Here is a 26523-nt window from a genome sequence, read left to right as displayed (position 1 = left end):
ACCCCCCCTTGATTTTTTTTCTGTGGGGTTTGTCAAAGATGTTGTCCACAACACCAAGGTGGCAAACGTGCAGAATCTTCATTGTCGGATCACAGCTGCATGCACACTGGTGGACGCAAACATGCTGAGCCGAACATGGCAAGAACTCGTGTACCAACTTGATGTCCTGCACACGACAGACGGAGCTCACATTGAAGTGTGTTAATGGTGTGCACAAAACTATATGAGTTTCTTTATGATATAAACCAAAGGGTATCGTTGTATCACTCGTGGTTCTAAATGTATTAGCAACCAAGTTTGTCCGGGTCTTTTTGGAACACGCTGTATTGTAAAACAAAAGAATTGTCTTCCTCGTCATGTTCTGATTCATGTTCAAAATGTAACATTCGATTTAAACAACTTTTTCCTCGATCACAAACTGATTAAGATAGACAGATGAACAGACGGACATAACTATCAATTGCTTAACCCCCACTTTTGGCTTTGTGTGCACGTGATAAAAATACACAATTACACCAGCTAACACTACAAATCTACAACTACCTCTAATATAGACATCTTCATACAATTGTCACTATTTGCCACCTTTGGAAAAAAGTTTAGTTTGTACCTCCGTACCGAAGGGGGATGAAGGTTACGTTTCCTTTCACCTCTGTCTGTCTCTGTTTTTCTGTGAGCAGTATATCTCAAAAAGTTGTGGATGGATTCGGACGAAAGTTGGTGGACTGGTTAGGGAAGCACAACAAAAGGAAGGGGCTAGACAGGGAAGCACAACAACAGAAGGGAGTTATGAAAAAAAAAAAACTTGGTGGATGAGTTGGTTAGGTGACGAGAATAAGCCAATTAAATTTTGGTTCAGGTCCGGATCCAGATCCGGCCTATCAGTGAATACAAAAACGTAAACTGTTCAGCCTGTCAGAGGTATGCGCTCTACCGAGTGGTGTCCTAGTTTGTTTGTGGGATGGTTTGTATGTTTGTGGATTTATTGCTTGGTTTGTTTGTGGATTGTTTGTTTATTTAGTTGGTTGGTTTGTTTCTTTTTGTGAACTTTTTTTAAAAATGAATTGAGTGTTTGTCATGGCAATTCATATTCTTGCTTATCCTACATTTGCAAAATGAACCTGATTACATTTTAGTGAATCACCACCTCCTTCCCATCTTGGGAGGTATCATGTAGTCTTACAAAGCACTTGATGTTGCAGATTTTGTGAATAGCCTGCAGTTTCCTTGCTTTGGTATCCAGTTTGATAATACCTTCTTGTAGCTGTTTTCCTTCCGATACCACAACTGCATTGTCATTGCAAGCAGGTTTCTAGCTTTGGTTTTGTTTATTGTGGAGAGATATTTTTCAGGATTAGTCGAGTTCTGGCAAATGTTCCTTCACAATATTGCCCTGTGCATTTGCTTTGGGGAAGATTTGCTGGCACTCTTCTTCCCCTAGGTATTTTGAAAGACGTTTCATTTTTAGCTCACCTGGAACGTAGTTCTGTCCACAAATACTTGCAACTTCTTCTCAGAAACTACACAAACAATTCCGATGAAACTTGACCCCCCACCTTCAGCACCTGTGATGTACTAAAATTTGTTCACAACATAAAAAAGAAATCAGGGTCTAAAGGGATCTATTGGGGGGTGGGGGGGGTTGCCCCCTAAAATATGCATTTGCTTTCTTCTCAGAAACTACACAAACAATTCTGATGAAATAACCACAAACTTCATCACCCGTTTGTGATGTACCAAAGTTTGTTCATGCTATTTTAAAAAGTTGGGGTCGAACGGGATTTAAGGGGGAGGGGAAGTTTCTCCCCAAAATAGGTATTTGCTATAACATTGGATCATTGGTACATTTTGCTGATTCCATCCCACGTTGACTTCCTCCTCAGTATCATTATTCTACCAGGTGAGCACCCAGGGGTATTGCCCCTATTCTTTGATTTCTCGTATTGTTGCGAAGTACATTTTGATGTTATATTTTATTTTGTCTTTCCAATGATCAGTGTACACTTAGCACATTTGTCAAGCCCAAATTCCATTTCAATATCATAGCAGTATTGTTTTTACCAGTTTAAGTTGTTATGCTTGCATGTTCTATGATCCCAAGGATGAATGTACCTTCCAAAGAACATGATGGAACAAGGGGTACAATAGTGACCTAGCCTTTGTCACCTCTGATAACACAAACAACTTCAGAAGGGAGGCCATGGCAGTGATCCCAAGATCGCAGCACAGACCCATGCAAATGCAGTTTGACCCAGTGAAATTAAGTACCTGCCATGATTCAACTTCCACAAACGCTGAGTGGGAAGGTTTTATCTCTGAATTGGATGAAATAATGTGTCATACTGTATTACGTTGGCATGTGAGCACGGCGGACAATTTATCTCTTTTATGGAAGACTTCCCAAAAGCACGTCCACAGGGGATGTTGAACAAAGTATGTACATGGGCTTTCAAAACAAACAAATAACATAAGTGATATTCCGAACTCTTTGACTTGGATCCCTTTGGTGAATAAATCATTCGGCTCGGGGAAATGTTTGTGAGAGGGATTGGAAAGGAGCGGCAAGATGGCTGGAAGGAACTGATTGAAACAACAAATGTATCACAAGAGTAAACGGACATGGGCCACTATTGGGAAGTTGAACATCGATCGACAACAATAAAGCACATCGCTGCAATTTTCCCCAAAGACAGACATCAACCCATTCTAAATGGCAAGCAAGCCCACAAAGTTTAGCACAAAATGAAATGGGTCAAGCAGTATGTTTTGCTCACTCAGATACCACAAAGTCCACAATGAACGGCTCATCATTGAGGGGTGCAGACAGCCATGGAAACCCTGAAACTTGTAAAGGCAGCTGGACTCAATAGTATATTTAATGAACTATTATTACACTTTGGGACAAAAGTACAGAAGTGGGCTGCTTGACTTTTTCTACTCTTGCATGAAGACTCTGCTGCCCAGGCTGTAGAGACAAGCAAAGTAGCTGCACTACCCAAAACACCATCCACCCCAACGCTACAAAAAGTTATATGGCCAATATCCTGACTTCGTTCACCCTACCAACCATATGAGTGGATGATAATGGTTAGAGTAGTGCAAAAAGTGGAAGGGCAGCTAAATGACAACCAAGCCAGTTTTTCGCCAAAGGGCATTTATTTGAGTGTTTGTAGCGCCAACTCAAGTTTATTCTAATATGTTTTCTACTTTTAATTAATTTATTGAGTGGAGGGAGTGGGGGGGGGGGATTTCCCTTTATTCAGAGCTTCTATCATCCTTCCCGAATATTGTACTATTTATCCTGTTTTCTTCCTCATTTATTCTTTGACTTTCAAGTCTCAGGCTGTTTGAATTATGTGTGGAAGACAAGGCCTTGTTCAAGTGGATTGTTGTTTTACTTTTTCTCTTGAGTGCATACTGTATCAGATATATTTCTGCACCAAAACGCACAAAGTCGATTTCATTTTGGATGAGTGCTCAGCTTGTCTTTGCAAACCTTTAATGTATACTCTATACGAGTATAGTTTGTGGTGTTGACGCAGCACTTCTGGAGGTTGATTTGCTCTGTCTTGTACTAAGGTTATTTTATTCCTGACTGGAGAAGATGCAGGCTTTCGTTTCAGCATACATTCTGACTGTTCTGCGACTCTGGTCTCAGCTCTTGAGGTCCCATATTTTAGAAGTTTGAGTTCAGAGGCGCACATGACTGGGGTCATCCATTGCACCCGTCGGAGTTGTGGTCAGGATCAGATCTGGGCAACATGTTGACAAGTCTAAAAGAAAAATGAATATGAGTGCAAGCTGGATTTGAGACCTCAAGTAGTACATATCAGGAAAGGGCAGAAGTTTGGGAGTGGGGAAGGTAGGGGGGGGGGGGAGGGGAGAGCGTGGGATGGCCCAGACATCTTGGATCTCCCAACGACATATCCTTTTCCAAGAAAAATAAAAATAAAATACACTTGATTTGATATGATTTGATATCCTCCTTGAACATCTCAAGGGATTTTAATTATTCAACGAGAGGGGGAGCACTCGGTAGAGTGCAAAACCTCCGCCGCCAATACTGCTGGGTCACTTAAGTGAAGCTGATATCCTATTCATTGTAGGTCAAAACGGATCAGACTCTACTGAACCACGATTGAATAAACTAAACTAGATCGACGCGCATGTAGAAATGCCAAAAAAAATTTGAATTTTTTTTGAAAAAAAAGGTGCAAAATGTGTTTTTTTTTCTCTAACAATTTTTTTTTTTGGGGGGGGGGGGTTGGAAATCCCTTAAAACATGTAGAAATGCAAAAAAAATATTCAAATATTTTTCAAATAAAATCGAAATTTTTTTGAAAAAAAGTTGCAAAATTTTTTTTTTTTTTCTTGAACAAATTATTATTTTTTTGGTTGGAAATCACTTAAAACATGTAGAAATGCAAAAACAAAAATTCAAATATTTTTTCAAAATGGTGGCCATATTGGACTTTGGACCAAGTTCAAAATGTAATGGCATGATCCTTGGACCATACCTAATCCCCCCACCAAGTTTCGTCGAAATCCGTCCAGGAGTTTTTCCGTAATACTGTTCACAAACAAACAAACAGACAGTGGTGAAAACGGTAACCTCCGTCCATCTTCGATGGCAGAGGTTAATTACTGCTACACACTGATGGTACTGACATGTAAAGTATGAACAAGGGAGGGTGACATAAGTAAAAGAGAAATAAATAGTGGGAATGGGAGGAAAGAGATGACAACAATAGGTGAAGGAAATGTGCAAGGAATAGGAAGAGAAAGGAAATGAGGTTGGGAGGAGATACAATTAAAGATATGACAAAGGTGAATTAAGGGAAGACAAATCGGAGATGTACTCGGGGTAGGAGTGAACGAAATCCCACCTGTGTGCAGAAGTAATAACGTTTTAAAGATCTGTAAAACCCGAATCCCTTTTTTTTTAATTGTTCAAATTCCCAGAAAAATAGCTATTGCTCGTATTCACAATAATGGACTCGAGATGATGTGGGGAGGAAAAAAAGTTATAAACACAAAGGGGACACACAGCGAGAACCTTTAACACAATCCATCGAGCTTCAGGCTGTCCTTTGCCCCAACACCCCTATATTTTTGTTTATAGTGATCTTATTTGGTTTCCAGCTGTTTCCTGAATGTTGCATGTTTTATTGTATTTTAAGAGTCCACATTGCCTTTTTTCTCTCATGTTGTTTCCACGTTTCCATGATTTGCTGCCATGTGAAGCAAAACAGGCGGAAGGTGGTTACACGTTTGGACCGCTGGGATAAACAAAGGGCACGTGTCTCAGTATTTACATAATAGTACTCGTATTGTGTTGAGAGAGCTGGAGGATGAAAAGTCTTACAATTCATGTGATATTAAATGAGATTAATAAAATAATAACAAGAAAAAGAGTAATCAGAGATTGCAGACCCTGGCCAGGACTGCTTTTGTGTGGCGTTTGTGTAATGGTGTTGCATAATTAACGATGATTTGGATAAGTGACAAGAACAAGCCGATTTGATTTTGATTAAGGTCTGGATGCAGATCCAGCCAATCAGTGGGATACAAAGAGTTAACTGCTCAGCCTGACCGGAGGTATGTACTCTTCCAAGTGTATGTTTTAGTGTGTCCTGTTTCAGACACAGTACCTGAAAAAGTGACTTTATTTGCTTTTGGCATGTTTAGTGTTCCCATACAAACTCAGTTCATAACGGTGGAAAGCCAAGTTGAGATCCTGTGTTGATTTGTTCATCCACGACGATGTTTGTCTTGCACCAGCTCTTATATGAGCTTTCACTGAATGTAAATATGAGGAAGCTAAGCCTCAAAGGGGGCCACATGAAGAAAAGGGCTGTTTTAAGGGAGAGAATGGGGTCATTTTTAATACGGGGACAACGTTCTCCGGTCAACATGCCTTTCTTTCCATCCCATATCCTGATACGATACAAGGAGGGTGATCAGCAAACCAGGAGCATCACGTAAGCCAATACTGGCTAATAATTAAACCCAAAATTTTTTCAACTTTTTCTTTTTCTTGGAACTGAAGTCACTCTATTTCCATTGTTTATAAGCTTCAATATTTCACTTCCAATTTTAATGAAATACAAACAACTGTTTAGTTTGATCATTATGTAATGTTTTACACAACTATGTTTAATATAGCTAACAGAGTTATGGAAAAATTTGAGGGCTTACATTTGGGTGCCGTCAACCAATTGTCATAAATAGCATGCTCGACATATCTGGAACATTCCAATCATCCAAAATAATAGGAAGTCATTTTGCACCTGGAAAGATAAAAATAAAATTAAAGAAACCTTTCGCATCTTTTTCTTCTTTGCATATAACAAAAGACAGCACAAGAGAAAGTATACTTTGAGTTAAGCAACATCAACAGTTATCAAAATTGGGCAAAATCAAATTTTCCTTGTAAATCCAAAGGAATCTGGCAAACTCGACAATGAGTGCAAAAGCAACAACAGATGGAAAAGCGGTGGTCTTGGAGGGGGGGGGCGTGGGTAAAAACAAAACAAACAAACCTAAAATGTTATCTTTCCCTTATGTATAAATGATGAAAAGCTGTGAAATAGGTTTGAAGAAAGAAATCCGAATCATTTTCCAAATTTGTTTGTTTCTTTGCAGCATTCCGCTTAATACATCTGCAATGTTACAAGGCAAGCTGATGAGAACTGCAGCCTTTTAAGTAGTCCTGAACGGCATAAGAACGGGGAAAAACGTGTTGGTCTGTAAATTAAATAAAAGCATTCAAGGTAGAAATGTATAGTATGCCACTTCGGTGACGTCGATGCCTACAATTCAAAGCAAAAAGAGAAAGGTGGCCATTGGCCAAAACAAAACACACACACACACACACACACACACACACACACACACACACACACACACACACACACACACACACACACACACACACACACACACACACACACACAAGTTTTAAGGAATGAACTGAATTTCAGGAAATAAGGTCCCAATGGTGGTGAAAACAAACCAAAAACAACAACAACACCAACGTCTCTTCCTTCTCTTTCTTTTTTGGTTTACAAACAGTAAAACTAAAATCCGTTTATTACTGCTCCTTCTTATGAAGCGACAGATTGTTACAAAGGCTCGATACGTCTGGCTCGAAAAGGTCAAACAAAACCACACCATTCTCATCCAGAAAGTAGGACACGGACTTCGTGAATTCCTTGTCGTAGTTTAAGCCAGTCCTGCCGTTGGAAAATATCACTTTCAGAGTATACTTGTCATCAAAACTGCATGGAGTGGGAGGGAGGAGGTGGGGAAGGATGAAACATTAATTGCAAGAGGAAGTCACACAGCAAATAAATAAATAAAAACAAGGACCAGTTTGTTAGACTCTTTTTAGAAAGGTGTAATTGCTGTTAAACTGATCACCCCCCTCCCCCCCGCAACCCGCCCCCTGCCAAATAAAAGTGGGGTCCATGTTATGTGGCTCCCAAAAAAGTAGAGTAGGTGGTTGTTATGTAGATTTTGTATTTTTGTAGTCAAATAGAAGATTCCCCAGACACATGAATCATTCATTCAGTGCCTGCATGTATAACAGCTACACTCAACTTTCAAGTGATGGCAAAATTTCAAAACAACAAATACCTTCATTTAATCGTATTCAAGGTGTATGTGTATAGAGAATAGAGTTTGCTTCCTCTCTTTCTTGTTGCAAACTCCAGCCCTCTCCTCTCCAAGATGGGGTGGAGCGGAGACAAATTTCAGGCAAACGTAAATGGATAGTCCAAATGCTGCCCTTCTCAGCAAGATGGTGCAGAAGATCACTATTTAGAATACCTTGGCATTGTCGTGGTTATGGGAAAAGGACACCGGGGTGACCCACTCAACACACAAATAACCCTCAGTTAGGTATTTCATTAACCTCCGCCATCGAAGATGGATGGAGGTTACTGTTTTCACCCCTTTCTGTTTGTTACTTACGAAATCAAAATATTTCGCAAGTATATTGATGCCTTCCGTTTCTGTTTGTTTGTTTGTTTGTAGGCACGATAACTCGAACGGAAGAAGCTACCAATGTCAAATTACACCACGTGATTCAGGAGGGTGATGGCTAGTGCTGATTAGATTTTGGTCAAAATCGGTCAAAGGTCAAGGTCACAGTGAGGTCAAACATCCAAAAAATGATAACTCGAGAACGGAAGAAGCTACCAATGTCAAATTACACCACATTATTCAGGAGGGCGGTGACTAGCGCTGATTAGATTTTGGTCACAATCGGTCAAAGGTCAAGGTCACAGTGAGGTCAAACATCCAAAACATTCGATTTTTGATGGTTTGGTACAGAGTCATTGTAGAAACTTCTGGTTTGCGTCGCTACCTTCTCGAGAGACAGCTTTTATTTGACAAGGTCAGAGGTCAAGTTGACGATTTCGTAAGTACCAGTTTATGACTGCTTGTTTGTTTGTTTGTTTGTAGGCACGATAACTCGAATGGAAGAAGCTACCAATGTCAAATTACACCACGTGATTCAGGAGGGTGATGGCTAGTGCTGATTAGATTTTGGTCAAAATTGGTCAACGGTCAAGGTCACAGTGAGGTCAAACATTCGATTTTTGATGGTTTGGTACAGAATCATCGTAGAAACTTCTGGTTTGCGTCGCTACCTTCTCTCGAGACAGCTTTTATTAGACAAGGTCAGAGGCCAAGTTGACGATTTCGTAAGTACCAGTCTATGACTGCTTGTTACTGAAGAAATCAAAAGATTTCGTTAGTATATTGATGCCTTCCATTTCTGTTTGTTTGTTTGTTTGTAGGCACAATAACTCGAGAACGGAAGAAGCTACCAATGTCAAATTACACCACGTGATTCAGGAAGGTGATGGCTGGTGCTAATTAGATTTTGGTTAAAATCGGTCAAAGGTCAAGGTCACAGTGAGGTCAAACATAATTCCGTAAATTCATGTGGAGAAATGGAGTATTTTTGCTTCGCTCGACGTTACGAGTTCGTTTTAACTTCGATTTTAATTTTGTATGATTTAAAATCAGCATTTGTAATGTATTATACAATCAATAAGTGAGTTCAAGTACATAGTGTCCACTAACCTGACTTAGGCTTTCAATTTCCTCTTCAATGCAGCAACAGCAGCACTTGTTTCTTCCCCTCAGGCCCAGTTGAAAATGAAAGTATATGATACTTCAAAGCAATTGATGGTTGTTCCCTGTGTTCCCTGTTATGGCTAGGTTAGAATGATTGTATAATACATTACAAATGCTGATTTTCGAACCTATATGCCATACGTACATGTACATTATTGCTCATATCTCAGAAACTATTGGAGTGCCCATCACAAAACTTATGTGGAAGCTTCTTGAAATCATTAGGTACCTCTGGGATGAATTTGAGGAAATTTGAAGGATACATTTTTTGGGGATTCACGATTGAAGTTTATATTTTGTGATAACTTTTTTGTGGTTGGAGGTAGGAAAATGTTGCCCAAACAAATTCATAAGGCATGAAAATACCTTTAAAATTACACCAAAACCAGCTCTCGAGGTGTTATACTTTGAGATATGGCCATTTTAATTCGCGACGTCGTGCTAATTAGTCCAAAGTTCGTTAGTCTGTATCTCACCAATTAAGAAGCTGTTAGCAAAAATATTTGAGTTCTTGCCGTTTTTCATGGGTCCCAATTGGTTCCCAAAGTTTTACAAAAATCTGAGAGATGACGGCAGATTCTTTGATGATTTGACATGGAATGACCCACATGAGAGGGAGGTGGGGGAGGGGGGGTGTCTTATGAGATTGTAAACACGATTTGGTAATTGAGGAATCCTGAGTCTGACTCTGCCCATTGCCTTTCAAAAGAATCACACACAATGTTTTTTGATATCAAAGCAACAAGTATCCAAGGTGAAGAGAATTGGTGTTACCGAAACTGTAAACATGGTGAAACAATGTGCCTGGAAAGTCCTTGAAGCACTTACCGTTTAATACCAGAGGCTAGGTACCAGATGTTATCAGGGGCGAGTCCAGTGGGATCTTTTTCTTTTGACATCAAGAAGATGTTCTGCTCTTTGTACGACGTGTACAGTGTCAGGATCCCCATCATGACAAAGTAAGTGCAAGGGTGTCAAGGATAGATACTTCAGAAAACAAAGCTTAAGTACTTTTTTAAAACAATAACAAAAACTTGTAAGCAGAAACTCTCTCCATTTATCTGGAACATTGGTCATTTTACTTGGACTGTGAACGAATTGCATGAAGTTATCAAATGTGCATACGATGCTGCTTGCTTACTTACAGTTAATGTTGTTACATCACTGATTGCACATCAATCAAGGCCCTGTCACACCTTGACGATTTAACCAACGTATGCCTGACGTATGCAAAATTGGGCTAAAACGCCGGCACTCGTCGAATACGTTATGGGTAAGTTTGTATACGTTAAGAGCACGCTGAAAAACACGTCGTAGTATGCTCGCTTTCATCATTGTACTTTGCGGTTGTCCTCAAATTTTCGATGCTTGAAATTTTACGATGTATGCCAGCGTATGACTCACACGTTCCGCTACGCTGGCCATAAGTTGTAGGCACATTATGCGATCGTTGACACACGTCGACACACGTTACTTGTAAGTTACTCATAAGTCGAAACACGTCGAGGTAATTATTAGCGTACCCGAAACTTATTTATAACGTGTTGTAGGCACGTTACACAATCGTTGCACACACGTCGAGGCACGTTACACGATCGTTGCACACACGTCGAGGCACGTTACGCGATCGTTGACACACGTCGAGGCACGTCGAGGTAATGCTTTGCGTACCCAAAACGTATTTCTAACCTATGAGTAACATGCTTTGAACCTATGTGTAACGTACCTCCAACGCATATTGACGTATTTGATTGACGTCTTCCGGACGACCACAGAACTTACTGAACGTGTTTCTAATTTACAGCTACCGTATAATGGCGTATTGGCAGCGTTTAAGAAGAAAAAAAAAAAAAACAACAATAACTTCCGATATTTCGTCACGTGCCGTTACGTCACGTCTGATTGCCTCTTCAGTTTGCTCATGTCTTATTCTTAGTTCCTCCTCTGTGAATATTTTCTGTTTGAGAATATTGTCACGTCAACGTCGAAACTTAAAAGCAAATGTCCGAATATATTTTAAAATTCATGATAGACTAAAAAAAATAAAATAAAGCAATGTCACCCGCAGGGTGACCCGTATCTTGCCAAAAGGTAACCATGTGTGACTTCTTTAAGGTCACACTGAGGTGAACAGAGCTGCTATCCACCAGGAGCGACTCCTTGAGGAATATCTGCCTATGAGAGATTCCGATGAGAATCGTTCTACAGAGTAACCATGAAAAATATGCGTTTGCCTCATAACGTCACCAAATGACATCATAATGTCTCAAGGTTGACATATCTAGAAAGCACTCATCGAGGTGTTCAATTTGAGGTACTACACAATATGGTTCCTAAAACTTGAAAATTTGACCTTGGGGTCAAATATGTTTGACCTTAGGCGCTAACCATGTAGGCCAAGGCCAATCGCCACCAAAAATTAATCAGCTGAGCGCCAGACCATGAACTATATTCCCATGAAGTTTGAAGACGATCCGATCAAAATTACTCAAAAAATAAGGGTTTCGTCGACTCCCCTGATTTGCGACAAAGTGACCTTGACCTTTGACCTTCAAAATTTTGTGCACTGAAAGGGACCTCTAGAGGCCTCTGATATGCGAAGTTACAAAAATTTCCAATGATAACTGTGCTCTGCAGAATTTTTTATACGTGATTACAGACAAACAAAAAAAAACACATACAAGCTGACTAACATATCTTGCAAAAACTTCGTTTTGGCAAGATAAAAATTATAATAAAAAACAACCACAACAACTTCAGATATTTCGTCAGGTGCCTTCACGGAGCCAAGGAGAAAAAAAGAAAATAAGTTTCGGGTATGCTAAACATTACCTCGACGTGTTTCGACTTATGAGTAACTTACAAGGAACTTGTGTCGACGTGTGTCAACGATCGCATATCGTGCCTACAACTTATTCCCAGCGTAGCGGAACGTGTGAGCCATACGGTGAGTATGTCGTAAAATTTTCAGCATGCTTAAAATTTCACGACGTACTAAACGTACAACGAAATATGACAGCGTACTTCATCTTTTTTGAACGTGCTCTTAACGTATATACAACTTACCCATACCGTATTCGACGTGTGCCAGCATTTTAGACACATTTTTCATAGGTCGGCATAGGCTGGCTAAATCGTCAAGGTGTGACTGCGTGGTTGAGACTTCCAATTCTAAGGCGGTTATGGTTTAAATCGGCGTGCGGCTGGTTTTTAACAGGCTACGCCACGAGTTCGTCGGTGATACGTGCAGCGCGTTATGCCGAAGTTAAACTGTCGTTGGGCATAGGTTGTGAACGCCGACAACAGGCTAAGCATTCGTTGGTATAAGTTATCTATAAGACAACGAAACGTTCTGTGCTCGCTACTAATATGTTATGCATATGACCAACACGTTATGAATACGACCAAAACTTAAAAAAAAAACATCAAAATTTCAGCGTACGCCAACGTTTTACATACATTTTTATACATTGCCATTGCTGGCTAAATCGTCAAGGTGTGACAGCGCCTTCAGATAGCTCTTTAAAAGCCTGTGTCTGTGTAATTTCCATCATGATGCAGCATAGTATGTAAGCTATCACTGAAGGATGCCAAGGTAGAAGTAGAACAAGTCTCAATTCCACAAATGGAGAACAGGGTTCTCTGGCAGGGTGGTACAGAGGTAGCACACTTACCAGGGTGTTTCAAAGGTCTTGGTACTATTTGGATTGTGTCTCCATTGAACATTATTGATTGCAATTTTTTTTATGTTCGAGGAAGCTGGGAAATTTTTTTTACACCAAGTGTCATTCGTCTGGAGTAAATATGTCGTACAGAGCACAACAACAATGTAAAATGGTAGAAGGTACATTGAGACAAAATCTGTGATCAAGACTAAGAACTGTTTTCTTCACAATGTCTCGAGATTCCAGAAAGAAAGCACTGTTCACAATTTTAAGAAATCAGGGAGGAAGAAGACTGGCTGTTCAGAAGACAACATTGAGGCGGTGAGACAATCTGTCACTCAAAGTTCAAGGAGATCCTCAAGCCGCTGGTCACAAGAGCTTGTTCTTTTGCACACTACTGTCTTTAAGGTCCAGAAGCAGGACATTCAACTTTATCCACACAATGTGCAGATCAAACACTCTCACCGACACTGGCAAAGCAGAGATGTTCAGTGACAGCATAATCTCCTTCAAGAGAGCACATCTGGTCTCTCCGGCACATGCTCCCATACCTGACCTGACCTGCATTCCCCAGACTTCAAATCGCTGGACTTCTTTCTGTGAGGCTACATGAAGGACAATGTTTACAAAGACAACCCTCATAACATCCAGCAGCTCAAGAGAGCCAGTGAGGTGTGCAAGATCCATCTCACCTCTGATATGCAAGAAGGTGACACAAAGAACTTCACTGTCAGAGTGAACCCACCCTTACCTGGAATGCCGTGGAGGTCACCTTGAGCACGTCATTCCATCATTTTAAACCAGTGCCAAAAAATCTCCCAAGTCAGCTGTCCATTCTGAGTTTGATTCCCGACTCCACGATAAACTGGAGGCAGGGTGTTGTATTACAAAGTGCAGTCACTTGGATGGACGTCAAACCGGATGTCCCACCTGATAGCATTAGTTGGTGGATGTTAAAGATGTCACAGTGTCTTTCGCGAAAGGTAGGCGAGTTATCACAGGCACTGCGGCTAATTCCAAATTTCTGCCACCTTCAAGTGAATGTTGGTCCTGGCCAGCCATTTTGTGAAAGACACGAGGCAAAAACTTTCTCCAGCCAACCCCACCAGAAGGTGGGAACAACTGTTGCCAGTAACATGGTAGTAATAGAAACAACAGATTGAGCTAATTCATGGATGGTCAAATGTCCAAGTACTTCTACTGCAACTATAACAAGCAAGCTCAAACATATTTTGGCAAATTAGAGAGGGATTGCACAAAACGTCTTATAAAAGGATATGAGACGACACACATGATGAGCACAGGTCTGGAGGCTGGGAAAGGCTGCACGTAGTCCCAGACGAGGGCAAAGAGTGCGAAGAGGCAGGAGACGGTGCAAATTAGAAGGCGGCAGTCGATGAGACGAAAACTTTCCACAAACCCATACTTCTCCAGCAGAACCTGGCATCACATACACAAATACTTAAAAGAGAGCAAAACTAAATTTGCTGTAATGGTTTCTTGTGTTGACAAACATGAAAAATAAAAAAATTACCCCCGTGTGGGGGTGACGGTCATCTCTATAATACCACAAGTTCTCAATGTTCAGTTATGACCGATGACTACTATGCAGCTCGAACTGCGCAGTTTGGTTAAAGATGACTCGGCATTTTGGCGCACGCGCACAAAATTATATTTTGAAAATAAATGCCGACGTTTACATTTTGGGTTTTGAAACTTTTGCACCTTTGGTGGAAAATGTATAAATATATAAAATTACCCCCGTGTGGGGGTGACGGTCATCTGTATAACACCACAAGTTCTCAATGTTCAGTTATGACCGAAGACTACTGCGCAGTTTGGTTAAAGATGACTCGGCATTTTGGCGCGCGCGCACGAAATTAAATTTTGAAAATAAATGCCGACGTTTACATTTTGGGTTTTGAAACTTTTTCACCTTTGGTGGAAAATGTATAAATATATAAAATTACCCCCGTGTGGGGGTGACGGTCATCTCTATAACACCACAAGTTCTCAATGTTCAGTTATGACCGAAGACTACTGCACAGTTCCACTGCGCAGCTCGAACTGCGCAGTTTGGTTAAAGATGACACGGCATTTTGGCGCACGCGCACGAAATTGTATTTTGAAAATAAATGCTGACGTTTAGATTTCGGGTTTTGAAACTTTTGCACCTTTGGTGGAAAATGTATAAATATATAAAATTACCCCCGTGTGGGGGTGACGGTCATCTGTATAACACCACAAGTTCTCAATGTTCAGTTATGACCGAAGACTACTGCGCAGTTTGGTTAAAGATGACTCGGCATTTTGGCGCGCGCGCACGAAATTATATTTTGAAAATAAATGCCGACGTTTACATTTTGGGTTTTGAAACTTTTTCACCTTTGGTGGAAAATGTATAAATATATAAAATTACCCCCGTGTGGGGGTGACGGTCATCTGTATAACACCACAAGTTCTCAATGTTCAGTTATGACCGAAGACTACTGCACAGTTCCACTGCGCAGCTCGAACTGTGCAGTTTGGTTAAAGATGACACGGCATTTTGGCGCACGCACACGAAATTGTATTTTGAAAATAAATGCTGACGTTTACATTTCGGGTTTTGAAACTTTTGCACCTTCGGCGGAAAATGTATCAATATACAAGCATGAGTTCCTGTTACTAGGGTGTAGTGTTCTCGGGTAAGGAGGGATTTTTGGCCAACTTTGAAGTCACGTGACGTGAAAACGAATATCGAAAATCCGGCCCGACCAAATCTAGATATTGTCCCATAGATTCGTATGCCACAATCAAATTCAAGATAACTTAAGAAATGTAGGAGGAGATAGATTTTGAAAATCGTCATTTTGCAACTACATGAAGCAGTTTTCGCAAAATTCAGTCATGTGACGTGTACGTATTCGAAGATATCGGTATTCTTTCGAATGGACATGAAAGACAAGGTCAGCTGCAATGCAATGACACCATTCACTAACTTTTACCATGCCCAGTAGAGAATATATAGCCTCCTGAGGGTAGGGCAGTTTTTGCAAACTTTGAGGTCACGTGACGCAAAAACGAAAGCGAAATTCGAAAATCCGTCCCGACCAAATTTAGATATTGTCCCATACATTCATATGCCACAACCAAATTCAAGATCGCTTGAGAAATGTAGGAGGAGATAGATTTTGAAAATCATCATTTTCGCATTTTTTGCCAACTTTGAAGTCACGTGACACGAAAACGAAAGCGAATATCGAAAATCTGGCCCGACCAAATTTAGATATTGTCCTATAGATTCATATGCTACAATCAAATTCAAGATCGCTTGAGAAATGGCGGAGGAGATAGAATTTGAAAATTGTCATTTTGGCAACTACAAAAACCTCGTGACCTTTACCTTGTCCTTCGGTGACCTTGAAAGTCATACCATCGTGTACGTCTCATCGACCTCTATCAGGATCACTAATGACCAGATCTCCCGCTTCAACTTCATTGTGAACAGACGGACGGACGGATCGAAGGACATCGACACCCATATTATTAGGTCATGCTCGAAGAAATGACCTAAAAAGGCTAAAAATGTGTTTTATATTTCATTTCTCCTTCCTTCTTTGCGAATCGCATCGGCGTTTTTGGCCATCTTCCAGATCACGTGATGATCAAACGGTAAGGAAATTCAAAAATCTGTCCGGTTTGATACAAGATATTTTTTACTATCATAATCAATAAACCGTTGCCGAATATCTTGTAGAATGGCAGACGAGATAGATTTTGAAAATGGCGATTTTTATAACTTACGTGACCTCGTGACCTTGACCCTGACCTTGAACCCGGACAAAAGTTATATCGTTGTGCAACACTCATCGATCTCGACCCACATACTAAGTTTCATCAAGATCGGAAAGAAAAATTGTTGACGGACGTACGGTCAGACATTTGGTCCGGCTTTATTAGGTCATCTCGGTAGAGATGACCTAACAAGACACAAGAAGTACTACTGTAAACTACAGCAAATACTGTACTTGACAAGTAGTTAATCTCAACACCTCCAACGAGGATACGCCTGCACGTACTCCCATCCTGGTGTTTCTCAACCAAGATATAAACTCCCACCCTGGTGTTTCTCGACCCAGGTATAAACCCCCACCCTGGTGTTTCTCGACCAAGATATAAACCCCCACCCTGGTGTTTCTCTACCCAGGTATAAACCCCCACCCTGAAGTTTCTCAACCCAGATATAAACCTCCACCCTGGTGTTTCTCTACCCAGGTATAAACTCAAACCCTGGTGTTTCTCAACCAAGATATAAACTCCCACCCTGGTGTTTCTCTACCCAGGTATAAACTCCCACCCTGGTGTTACTCTACCCAGATATAAACTCCTACCCTGATGTTTCTCGACCCAGATATAAACCCCCACCCTGGTGTTTGTCGACCCAGGTATAAACTCACCCTGGTGTTTCTCTACCCAGATATAAACTCTCACCCTGGTGTTTCTCAACCAAGATATAAACTCCCACCCTGGTGTTTCTCTACCCAGGTATAAACCCCCACCCTGATGTTTCTCGACCCAGGTATAAACCCCCACCCTGGTGTTTCTCAACCCAGGTATAAACCCCCACCCTGGTGTTTCTCGACCCAGGTATAAACCCCCACCCTGGTGTTTCTCGACCCAGGTATAAACTCCCACCCTGGTGTTTCTCGACCCAGGTATAAACTCCCACCCTGGTGTTTCTCGACCCAGGTATAAACTCCCACCCTGATGTTTCTCGACCCAGGTATAAACTCCCACCCTGATGTTTCTCGACCCAGATATAAACTCCCACCCTGATGTTTCTCTACCCAGATATAAACCCCCACCCTGGTGTTTGTCTACCCAGGTATAAGCTCACCCTGGTGTTTCTCTACCCAGGTATAAACTCAAACCCTGGTGTTTCTCAACCAAGATATAAACTCCCACCCTGGTGTTTCTCTACCCAGGTATAAACTCCCACCCTGGTGTTTCTCGACCCAGGTATAAACCCCCACCCTGATGTTTCTCGACCCAGATATAAACCCCCACCCTGGTGTTTCTCGACCCAGATATAAACCCCCCACCTGGTGTTTGTCTACCCAGGTATAAACTCTCATCCTGGTGTTTCTCGACCCAGGTATAAACTCCCACCCTGGTGTTTCTCGACCCAGGTATAAACTCCCACCCTGGTGTTTCTCGACCCAGGTATAAATTCCCACCCTGGTGTTTCTCAACCAAGATATAAACTCCCACCCTGGTGTTTCTTGACCCAGATAGAAACCCCCACCCTGGTGTTTCTCTACCCAGGTATAAACTCCCACCCTGGTGTTTCTCCACCAAGATATAAACTCCCACCCTGGTGTTTCTCGACCCAGATATAAACTCCCACCCTGGTGTTTCTCGACCCAGATATAAACTCCCACCCTGGTGTTTCCCGACCCAGATATAAACCCCCACCCTGGTGTTTCTCCACCCAGGTATAAACCCCCACCCTGGTGTTTCTCGACCCAGTTATAAACTCCCACCCTGGTGTTTCTCGACCCAGCTATAAACTCCGATCCTGGTGTTTTACTATCCAGCTATAAACTCCCACCCTAGTGTTTCTCTATCCAGCTATAAACTCCCACCCTGGTGTTTCTCGATCCAGCTATAAACTCCCACCCTGGTGTTTCTCGACCCAGCTATAAACTCCCACCTTGGTGTTTCTCGACCCAGATATAAACCCCCACCCTGGTGTTTGTCTACCCAGGTATAAGCTCACCCTGGTGTTTCTCTACCCAGGTATAAACTCAAACCCTGGTGTTTCTCAACCAAAATATAAACTCCCACCCTGGTGTTTCTCTACCCAGGTATAAACTCCCACCCTGGTGTTTCTCGACCCAGGTATAAACCCCCACCCTGATGTTTCTCGACCCAGGTATAAACCCCCACCGTGGTGTTTCTCGACCCAGGTATAAACTCCCACCCTGGTGTTTCTCGACCCAGATATAAACTCCCACCCTGGTGTTTCTCGACCCAGATATAAACTCCCACCCTGGTGTTTCTCGACCCAGGTATAAATTCCCACCCTGGTGTTTCTCAACCAAGATATAAACCCCCACCCTGGTGTTTCTCGACCCAGATAGAAACCCCCACCCTGGTGTTTCTCTACCCAGGTATAAACTCCCACCCTGGTGTTTCTCTACCCAGGTATAAACTCCCACCCTGGTGTTTCTCTACCCAGGTATAAACTCCCACCCTGGTGTTTCTCGACCCAGGTATAAACCCCCACCCTGATGTTTCTCGACCCAGATATAAACCCCCACCGTGGTGTTTCTCGACCCAGGTATAAACTCCCACCCTGGTGTTTCTCGACCCAGATATAAACTCCCACCCTGGTGTTTCTCGACCCAGGTATAAATTCCCACCCTGGTGTTTCTCAACCAAGATATAAACTCCCACCCTGGTGTTTCTCGACCCAGATAGAAACCCCCACCCTGGTGTTTCTCTACCCAGGTATAAACTCCCACCCTGGTGTTTCTCTACCCAGGTATAAACTCCCACCCTGGTGTTTCTCGACCCAGGTATAAATTCCCACCCTGGTGTTTCTCAACCAAGATATAAACTCCCACCCTGGTGTTTCTCGACCCAGATAGAAACCCCCACCCTGGTGTTTCTCTACCCAGGTATAAACTCCCACCCTGGTGTTTCTCTACCCAGGTATAAACTCCCACCCTGGTGTTTCTCTACCCAGGTATAAACTCCCACCCTGGTGTTTCTCAACCAAGATATAAATTCCCACACTGGTGTTTCTCGACCCAGTTATAAACTCCCACCCTGGTGTTTCTCGACCCAGGTATAAACCCCCACCCTGATGTTTCTCGACCCAGATATAAACCCCCACCGTGGTGTTTCTCCACCCAGGTATAAACCCCCACCCTGGTGTTTCTCCACCCAGGTATAAACCCCCACCCTGGTGTTTCTCGACCCAGATATAAACCCCCACCCTGGTGCTTCTCAACCAAGATATAAACCCCCACCCTGGTGTTTCTCAACCAAGATATAAACTCCCACCCTGGTGTTTCTCTATCCAGCTATAAATTCCCACACTGGTGTTTCTCGACCCAGTTATAAACTCCCACCCTGGTGTTTCTCGACCCAGGTATAAACCCCCACCCTGGTGTTTCTCGACCCAGATATAAACCCCCACCCTGGTGCTTCTCAACCAAGATATAAACCCCCACCCTGGTGTTTCTCAACCAAGATATAAACTCCCACCCTGGTGTTTCTCTATCCAGCTATAAATTCCCACACTGGTGTTTCTCGACCCAGTTATAAACTCCCACCCTGGTGTTTCTCGACCCAGCTATAAACTCCGATCCTGGTGTTTTACTATCCAGCTATAAACTCCCACCCTAGTGTTTCTCTATCCAGCTATAAACTCCCACCCTGGTGTTTCTCGACCCAGCTATAAACTCCCACCTTGGTGTTTCTCGACCCAGATATAAACCCCCACCCTGGTGTTTGTCTACCCAGGTATAAGCTCACCCTGGTGTTTCTCTACCCAGGTATAAACTCAAACCCTGGTGTTTCTCAACCAAGATATAAACTCCCACCCTGGTGTTTCTCTACCCAGGTATAAACTCCCACCCTGGTGTTTCTCGACCCAGGTATAAACCCCCACCCTGATGTTTCTCGACCCAGATATAAACCCCCACCGTGGTGTTTCTCGACCCAGGTATAAACTCCCACCCTGGTGTTTCTCGACCCAGATATAAACTCCCACCCTGGTGTTTCTCGACCCAGGTATAAACTCCCACCCTGGTGTTTCTCGACCCAGGTATAAATTCCCACCCTGGTGTTTCTCAACCAAGATATAAACTCCCACCCTGGTGTTTCTCGACCCAGATAGAAACCCCCACCCTGGTGTTTCTCTACCCAGGTATAAACTCCCACCCTGGTGTTTCTCTACCCAGGTATAAACTCCCACCCTGGTGTTTCTCGACCCAGGTATAAATTCCCACCCTGGTGTTTCTCAACCAAGATATAAACTCCCACCCTGGTGTTTCTCGACCCAGATAGAAACCCCCACCCTGGTGTTTCTCCACCCAGGTATAAACTCCCACCCTGGTGTTTCTCTACCCAGGTATAAACTCCCACCCTGGTGTTTCTCAACCAAGATATAAACTCCCACCCTGGTGTTTCTCGACGCAGATATAAACTCCCACCCTGATGTTTCTCGACCCAGATATAAACTCCCACCCTGGTGTTTCTCGACCCAGATATAAACCCCCACCCTGGTGTTTCTCGACCCAGATATAAACCCCCACCCTGGTGTTTCTCCACCCAGGTATAAACCCCCACCCTGGTGTTTCTCCACCCAGGTATAAACCCCCACCCTGGTGTTTCTCGACCCAGATATAAACCCCCACCCTGGTGCTTCTCAACCAAGATATAAACCCCCACCCTGGTGTTTCTCAACCAAGATATAAACTCCCACCCTGGTGTTTCTCTATCCAGCTATAAATTCCCACACTGGTGTTTCTCGACCCAGTTATAAACTCCCACCCTGGTGTTTCTCGACCCAGGTATAAACCCCCACCCTGGTGTTTCTCGACCCAGATATAAACCCCCACCCTGGTGCTTCTCAACCAAGATATAAACCCCCACCCTGGTGTTTCTCAACCAAGATATAAACTCCCACCCTGGTGTTTCTCTATCCAGCTATAAATTCCCACACTGGTGTTTCTCGACCCAGTTATAAACTCCCACCCTGGTGTTTCTCGACCCAGCTATAAACTCCCACCCTGGTGTTTCTCTATCCAGCTATAAACTCCGATCCTGGTGTTTTACTATCCAGCTATAAACTCCCACCCTTGTGTTTCTCTATCCAGCTATAAACTCCCACCTTGGTGTTTCTCGACCCAGGTATAAACTCCCACCCTGGTGTTTCTCGACCCAGGTATAAACTCCCACCCTGGTGTTTCTCGATCCAGCTATAAACTCCCACCCTGGTGTTTCTCGATCCAGCTATAAACTCCCACCCTGGTGTTTCTCTATCCAGCTATAAACTCCCACCCTGGTGTTTCTCGATCCAGCTATAAACTTCCATCGTGGTGTTTCTCGACCCAGCTATAAACTCCCACCCTGGTGTTTCTCGATCCAGCTATAAAGTCCCACCCTGGTGTTTCTCTACCCAGGTATAAACTCCCACCCTGATGTTTCTCTACCCAGATATAAACCCCCACCCTGGTGTTTGTCTACCCAGGTATAAACTCACCCTGGTGTTTCTCTACCCAGGTATAAACTCAAACCCTGGTGTTTCTCAACCAAGATATAAACTCCCACCCTGGTGTTTCTCTACCCAGGTATAAACTCCCACCCTGGTGTTTCTCGACCCAGGTATAAACCCCCACCCTGATGTTTCTCGACCCAGATATAAACCCCCACCCTGGTGATTCTCGACCCAGGTATAAACTCCCACCCTGGTGTTTCTCGACCCAGATATAAACCCCCCACCTGGTGTTTGTCTACCCAGGTATAAACTCTTACCCTGGTGTTTCTCGACCCAGGTATAAACTCCCACCCTGGTGTTTCTCAACCAAGATGTAAACTCCCACCCTGGCGTTTCTCGACCCAGATAGAAACCCCCACCCTGGTGTTTCTCTACCCAGGTATAAACTCCCACCCTGGTATAAACTCCCACCCTGGTGTTTCTCTATCCAGCTATAAACTCCCACCCTGGTGTTTCTCTACCCAGGTATAAACTCCCACCTTGGTGTTTCTCGACCCAGGTATAAACCCCCACCCTGGTGTTTCTCTACCCAGGTATAAACTCCCACCCTGGTGTTTCTCGATCCAGCTATAAACTCCCACCCTGGTGTTTCTCAACCAAGATATAAACTCCCACCCTGGTGTTTCTCTACCCAGCTATAAACTCCCACCTTGGTGTTTCTCGACCCAGGTATAAACCCCCACCCTGGTGTTTCTCTACCCAGGTATAAACTCCCACCCTGGTGTTTCTCGATCCAGCTATAAACTCCCACCCTGGTGTTTCTCGATCCAGCTATAAACTCCCACCCTGGTGTTTCTCTATCCAGCTATAAACTCCCAGCCTGGTGTTTCTCGATCCAGCTATAAACTTCCATCGTGGTGTTTCTCGACCCAGCTATAAACTCCCACCCTGGTGTTTCTTTATCCAGGTATAAACTCCCACCCTGGTGTTTCTCGATCCAGCTATAAACTCCCACCCTGGTGTTTCTCGATCCAGCTATAAAGTCCCACCCTGGTGTAAACGCCCACCCTGGTGTTTCTCTATCCAGCTATAAACTCCCACCATGGTGTTTCTCTACCCAGCTATAAAGTCCCACCCTGGTATAAACTCCCACCCTGGTGTTTCTCTATCCAGCTATAAACCCCCACCCTGGTGTTTCTCTACCCAGGTATAAACTCCCACCCTGGTGTTTCTCTATCCAGCTATAAACTCCCACCCTGGTGTTTCTCGATCCAGCTATAAACTCCCACCCTGGTGTTTCTCGATCCAGCTATAAACTCCCACCTTGGTGTTTCTCGACCCAGATATAAACCCCCACCCTGGTGTTTCTCTACCCAGGTATAAACTCCCACCCTGGTGTTTCTCGATCCAGCTATAAACTCCCACCTTGGTGTTTCTCGACCCAGATATAAACCCCCACCCTGGTGTTTCTCTACCCAGGTATAAACTCCCACCCTGGTGTTTCTCGATCCAGCTATAAACTCCCACCCTGGTGTTTCTCGACCCAGCTATAAACTCCCACACTGGTGTTTCTCTATCCAGTTATAAACTCCCACCCTGGTGTTTCTCGATCCAGCTATGAACTCCCACCCTGGTGTTTCTGAGGCACAGCAGTCAGTGCGCAGGCAGTCCCTCGAATAGACGTTAAGTCGAAGTACCGGTATGCCGCCATCAGTTCATGCATTATAGGTTCGAGTTCCACGGTGTTCTTCACAAAGAGTAGGAGAATTATCCCCAGCACTCTGAACAAATTACAAAGCTTACTCAAATCTACAAGGGGCACTTTTTCAGCGGCACAGCCATGCTCCCAGCAGCGATGCAAACCAGAACATGAGCGAATTAATTAGTACGATGATTATGTCATCGGAATTACGTGGAAAGCTTCCTCCTGATAGGAAAATAAAACAATTAAACACTTAATACTTAGTGCGCCGTTTCAGGGCTGTTTGAAACCCCAAAGAAAAAGGGACCACAGGTATTCTGCACTCCAGGTATGAAGGATTACAACACGTCGCACCTTCTTCGCAGCATCATCCAAAGCGTTCTTTACCGCCGATCCATCCCACTTGTCCACCTTCACCGGCTTCTCGTCGATCTTCCACTGCAAGCAGAATACAACCAATCATCAATATCATCATCATCATCCTAGGTCTCACACTCGTACAGTCGAACGAGGAAAAGGCATCCGAACCAACTGGAGGCCTGTAGCTGTTAGAGAGAGAGCATAGGACCGAGCTGCACCAGCACACACGAGCGTTTCCAACAGCTAAAGCTTTTAATGTACAAGCAGGCCATCAGAGAGAGAGATAGACAGACGGTGAGACGTGAATGGGCGCAAAGAACGATAAGGACGAGCCTCACCGTCATGGTGCAGCGGTCGAAGCCAAAGGACACGTGCACCAGTCGCGTACGGCGGCCGCCAACAACCACAATGCGGACACCGCGACGAGGGTCGTGGTTGTTTGGCCGATCGTGGGGTTCACAATCGAAATTATCACGCGGAGAAATCGCAGAAAACTAAAATAAATATTTTAAACCCAAACCGTTTCCCGTTGAATGTAATCCAAATCTGCGGCCTATACTGCAAGGCCGCAAAACATGATGGGCATTTTTGGTGATTAAAATTAAAGCTTTTATCACTCGGTACACGGATTATTTCCGTTTTGATACCAAAAAAACAAATTCGTCGGTCTGTCACGTACACCCAGCGCGAGTGGGGTTCTCGCTGAAGGACGTTTGAGCCTCACCTTGTCCAAAAGGCCCGTTGTGCTAGATCTCGCCGCCATGTCGGTGTCTCGCAGACGCCTCACTCTGGCCCGTGTGCTTGCTCGTCCGTCTCCTGGGGGAAAGTTTGTCCCGAGTGAACAACTTTCCCGTGTTTACAGTAAATCTGTGTTTCTGATGCTCCAATGCGACACGATTACTGCCTTCCTGGTTGTGAAGTTATTTATTTCTTCTTTGTGTCGTTATCATTCGCTACGTGTCATCGTGTATCCATTTTGAGGTGAAACTGCTAGGAATACCGAAACATAGAATCATTGAATGGATGAATACAGCCCAGAAGTGTGTGTGTGTGTGTGTGTGTGTGTGTGTGTGTGTGTGTGTGTGTGTGTGTGTGTGTGTGTGTGTGTGTGTGTGTGTGTGTGTGTGTGTGTGTGTGTGTGTGTGTCCTCCATAACTCCAAAACTCTAAAACCGAGCAGCCTGAAACTTTGCATGCATACGAAGAAAACTCCAAGGAGGCGCTACAGTGAAAATTGGGTCTTTGGGTTAATTAAAACATCCCTTTTGAAGATAATTAACAGCCTTATTTAATTTTATCCTCCATCAGGCACATCCTCGGCCACCTCTCTGTCTGGGGTCTTAAGGGGTTTCCCTGGTAACCTCGCTGAGGTCTGAAGCCGCCATGTTTTTTTGGCCTGCTCAAACATGCCTTGACTTGGAACAGGCTGCAACAATTTCTTTACGATAGTTTTTTTCTTTCTTTTTTTTCACTTTCCTCACTCATATTATCGAATGCCTGTTCATCATAGCTACGAATCGCTGGGTATATCGCAATGTTTATGAAGATTGGGAGTTTGGGTTAATTAAAACACCCCTTTTGAAGATATAATTAACAGCCTTATTTTATTATATCCTCCATCAGGCACATCCTCGGCCACCTCGCTGTCTGGGGTCTGAAGGCGTTTCCTTGGTAACCTCGCTGAGGTCTGAAACCGCCATGTTTTTTTTGGCCTGCTCAAACATGCTTTGACTTGGAACAGGCCGCAACGATTTCTTAACGATAAAGATTTTTTTTTTTTTTTTCACTTTCCTCACTCATATTATATATCGAATGCCTGTTCATCATAGCTACAAATTGCTGGGTATATTGCAATGTTTATAAACGCCCGGAGATGTCGGCGTTTCGTGGCTTGATTTGCTTGAGTGCTTAAGCTACATACCAAGCTGTACAGTACAGTTCATGTCCTGATTGGGATGTACAGTCGACAGTTACTACAAGGTAGAGGTGCGTATACAGCACACACGGATGTGGTACATATGGGTAGATTTGGATCGGTGCCGTGGGGGCAAACTTTCATCCCGTATCTTCCTTCATCTCGCAGGGCAGCTCACCGGATGACAGGATTGGGGCAAAGCCTTTCGGACCCCCAATCTTTGATGACAGGAGGGAAACCACGGGGTAACCTTCCCGGGTCAGATTGCGGTAGTGTGTGTCGGAGTGGTGCTGAGGTGTCGTCCACCAGACGGCGGTCTCCTTGCGTTAACCTGAGGTGGTCCCTTTGGGTGGGTGCCTAGAATGTCCTATTCCTCAGAGATGATGATCACCTGTTTCTGTTATCATCTGAGCTCAAGTGCTTGAACATCGGGATTGCAGCACTCTGAGGTTCGGAGACCAGATAGTGGCGAGATCATGGTGGGTGGTTACACCTACTATTAGTCTGGTCACTATGAT

The 26523-nt window shown here is 43.5% G+C and overlaps 1 protein-coding gene across 2 annotated transcripts; it reads right to left on the bottom strand.

Moving 5' to 3' along the window:
- Positions 1 to 6053: 6053 nt before the first annotated feature.
- On the bottom strand, positions 6054 to 25156 carry SPCS2 (signal peptidase complex subunit 2). 2 transcript variants are annotated; one of them, XM_085854387.1, is made up of 5 exons: positions 24816 to 25156; positions 24086 to 24169; positions 14096 to 14255; positions 9979 to 10114; positions 6054 to 7280 (listed from the first exon to the last, which is right to left on the bottom strand). In XM_085854387.1, the coding sequence occupies exons 1-5, from the start codon at positions 24852 to 24854 to the stop codon at positions 7094 to 7096; spliced, it is 606 nt and encodes a 201-aa protein (XP_085710513.1). In that variant the 5' UTR covers positions 24855 to 25156; the 3' UTR covers positions 6054 to 7093. The 2 variants fall into 2 exon arrangements, with proteins under 2 accessions (XP_085710513.1, XP_085710514.1); XM_085854388.1 differs by lacking the exon at positions 24816 to 25156 and adding an exon at positions 24430 to 24560.
- Between the last annotated feature and the right edge of the window lie 1367 nt (positions 25157 to 26523).

The sequence above is a fragment of the Eptatretus burgeri genome, chromosome 14 (genome assembly GCF_056783735.1).
Source record: "Eptatretus burgeri isolate ZD-2024b chromosome 14, Ebu_testis_v1, whole genome shotgun sequence".
NCBI lineage: Eukaryota > Metazoa > Chordata > Myxini > Myxiniformes > Myxinidae > Eptatretus > Eptatretus burgeri.
Note: the sequence above shows the minus strand (reverse complement) of the source record. Positions and strands in the feature narration are given on the sequence as shown.

Excerpts from the sequence above, each read along its gene's own strand:
- SPCS2 (XM_085854387.1), bottom strand. The coding sequence starts at position 24,854 with ATGGCGGCGAGATCTAGCACAACGGGCCTTTTGGACAAG. Across the intron at positions 14,256-24,085 it reads TGGATGATGCTGCGAAGAAG|GTTCTGCTGGAGAAGTATGG; the intron begins GTGCGACGTGTT and ends ATGTGATGCCAG. Across the intron at positions 10,115-14,095 it reads GCTCATCATGTGTGTCGTCT|CTTACTTTGTCATGATGGGG; the intron begins CATATCCTTTTA and ends GACACCCTTGCA.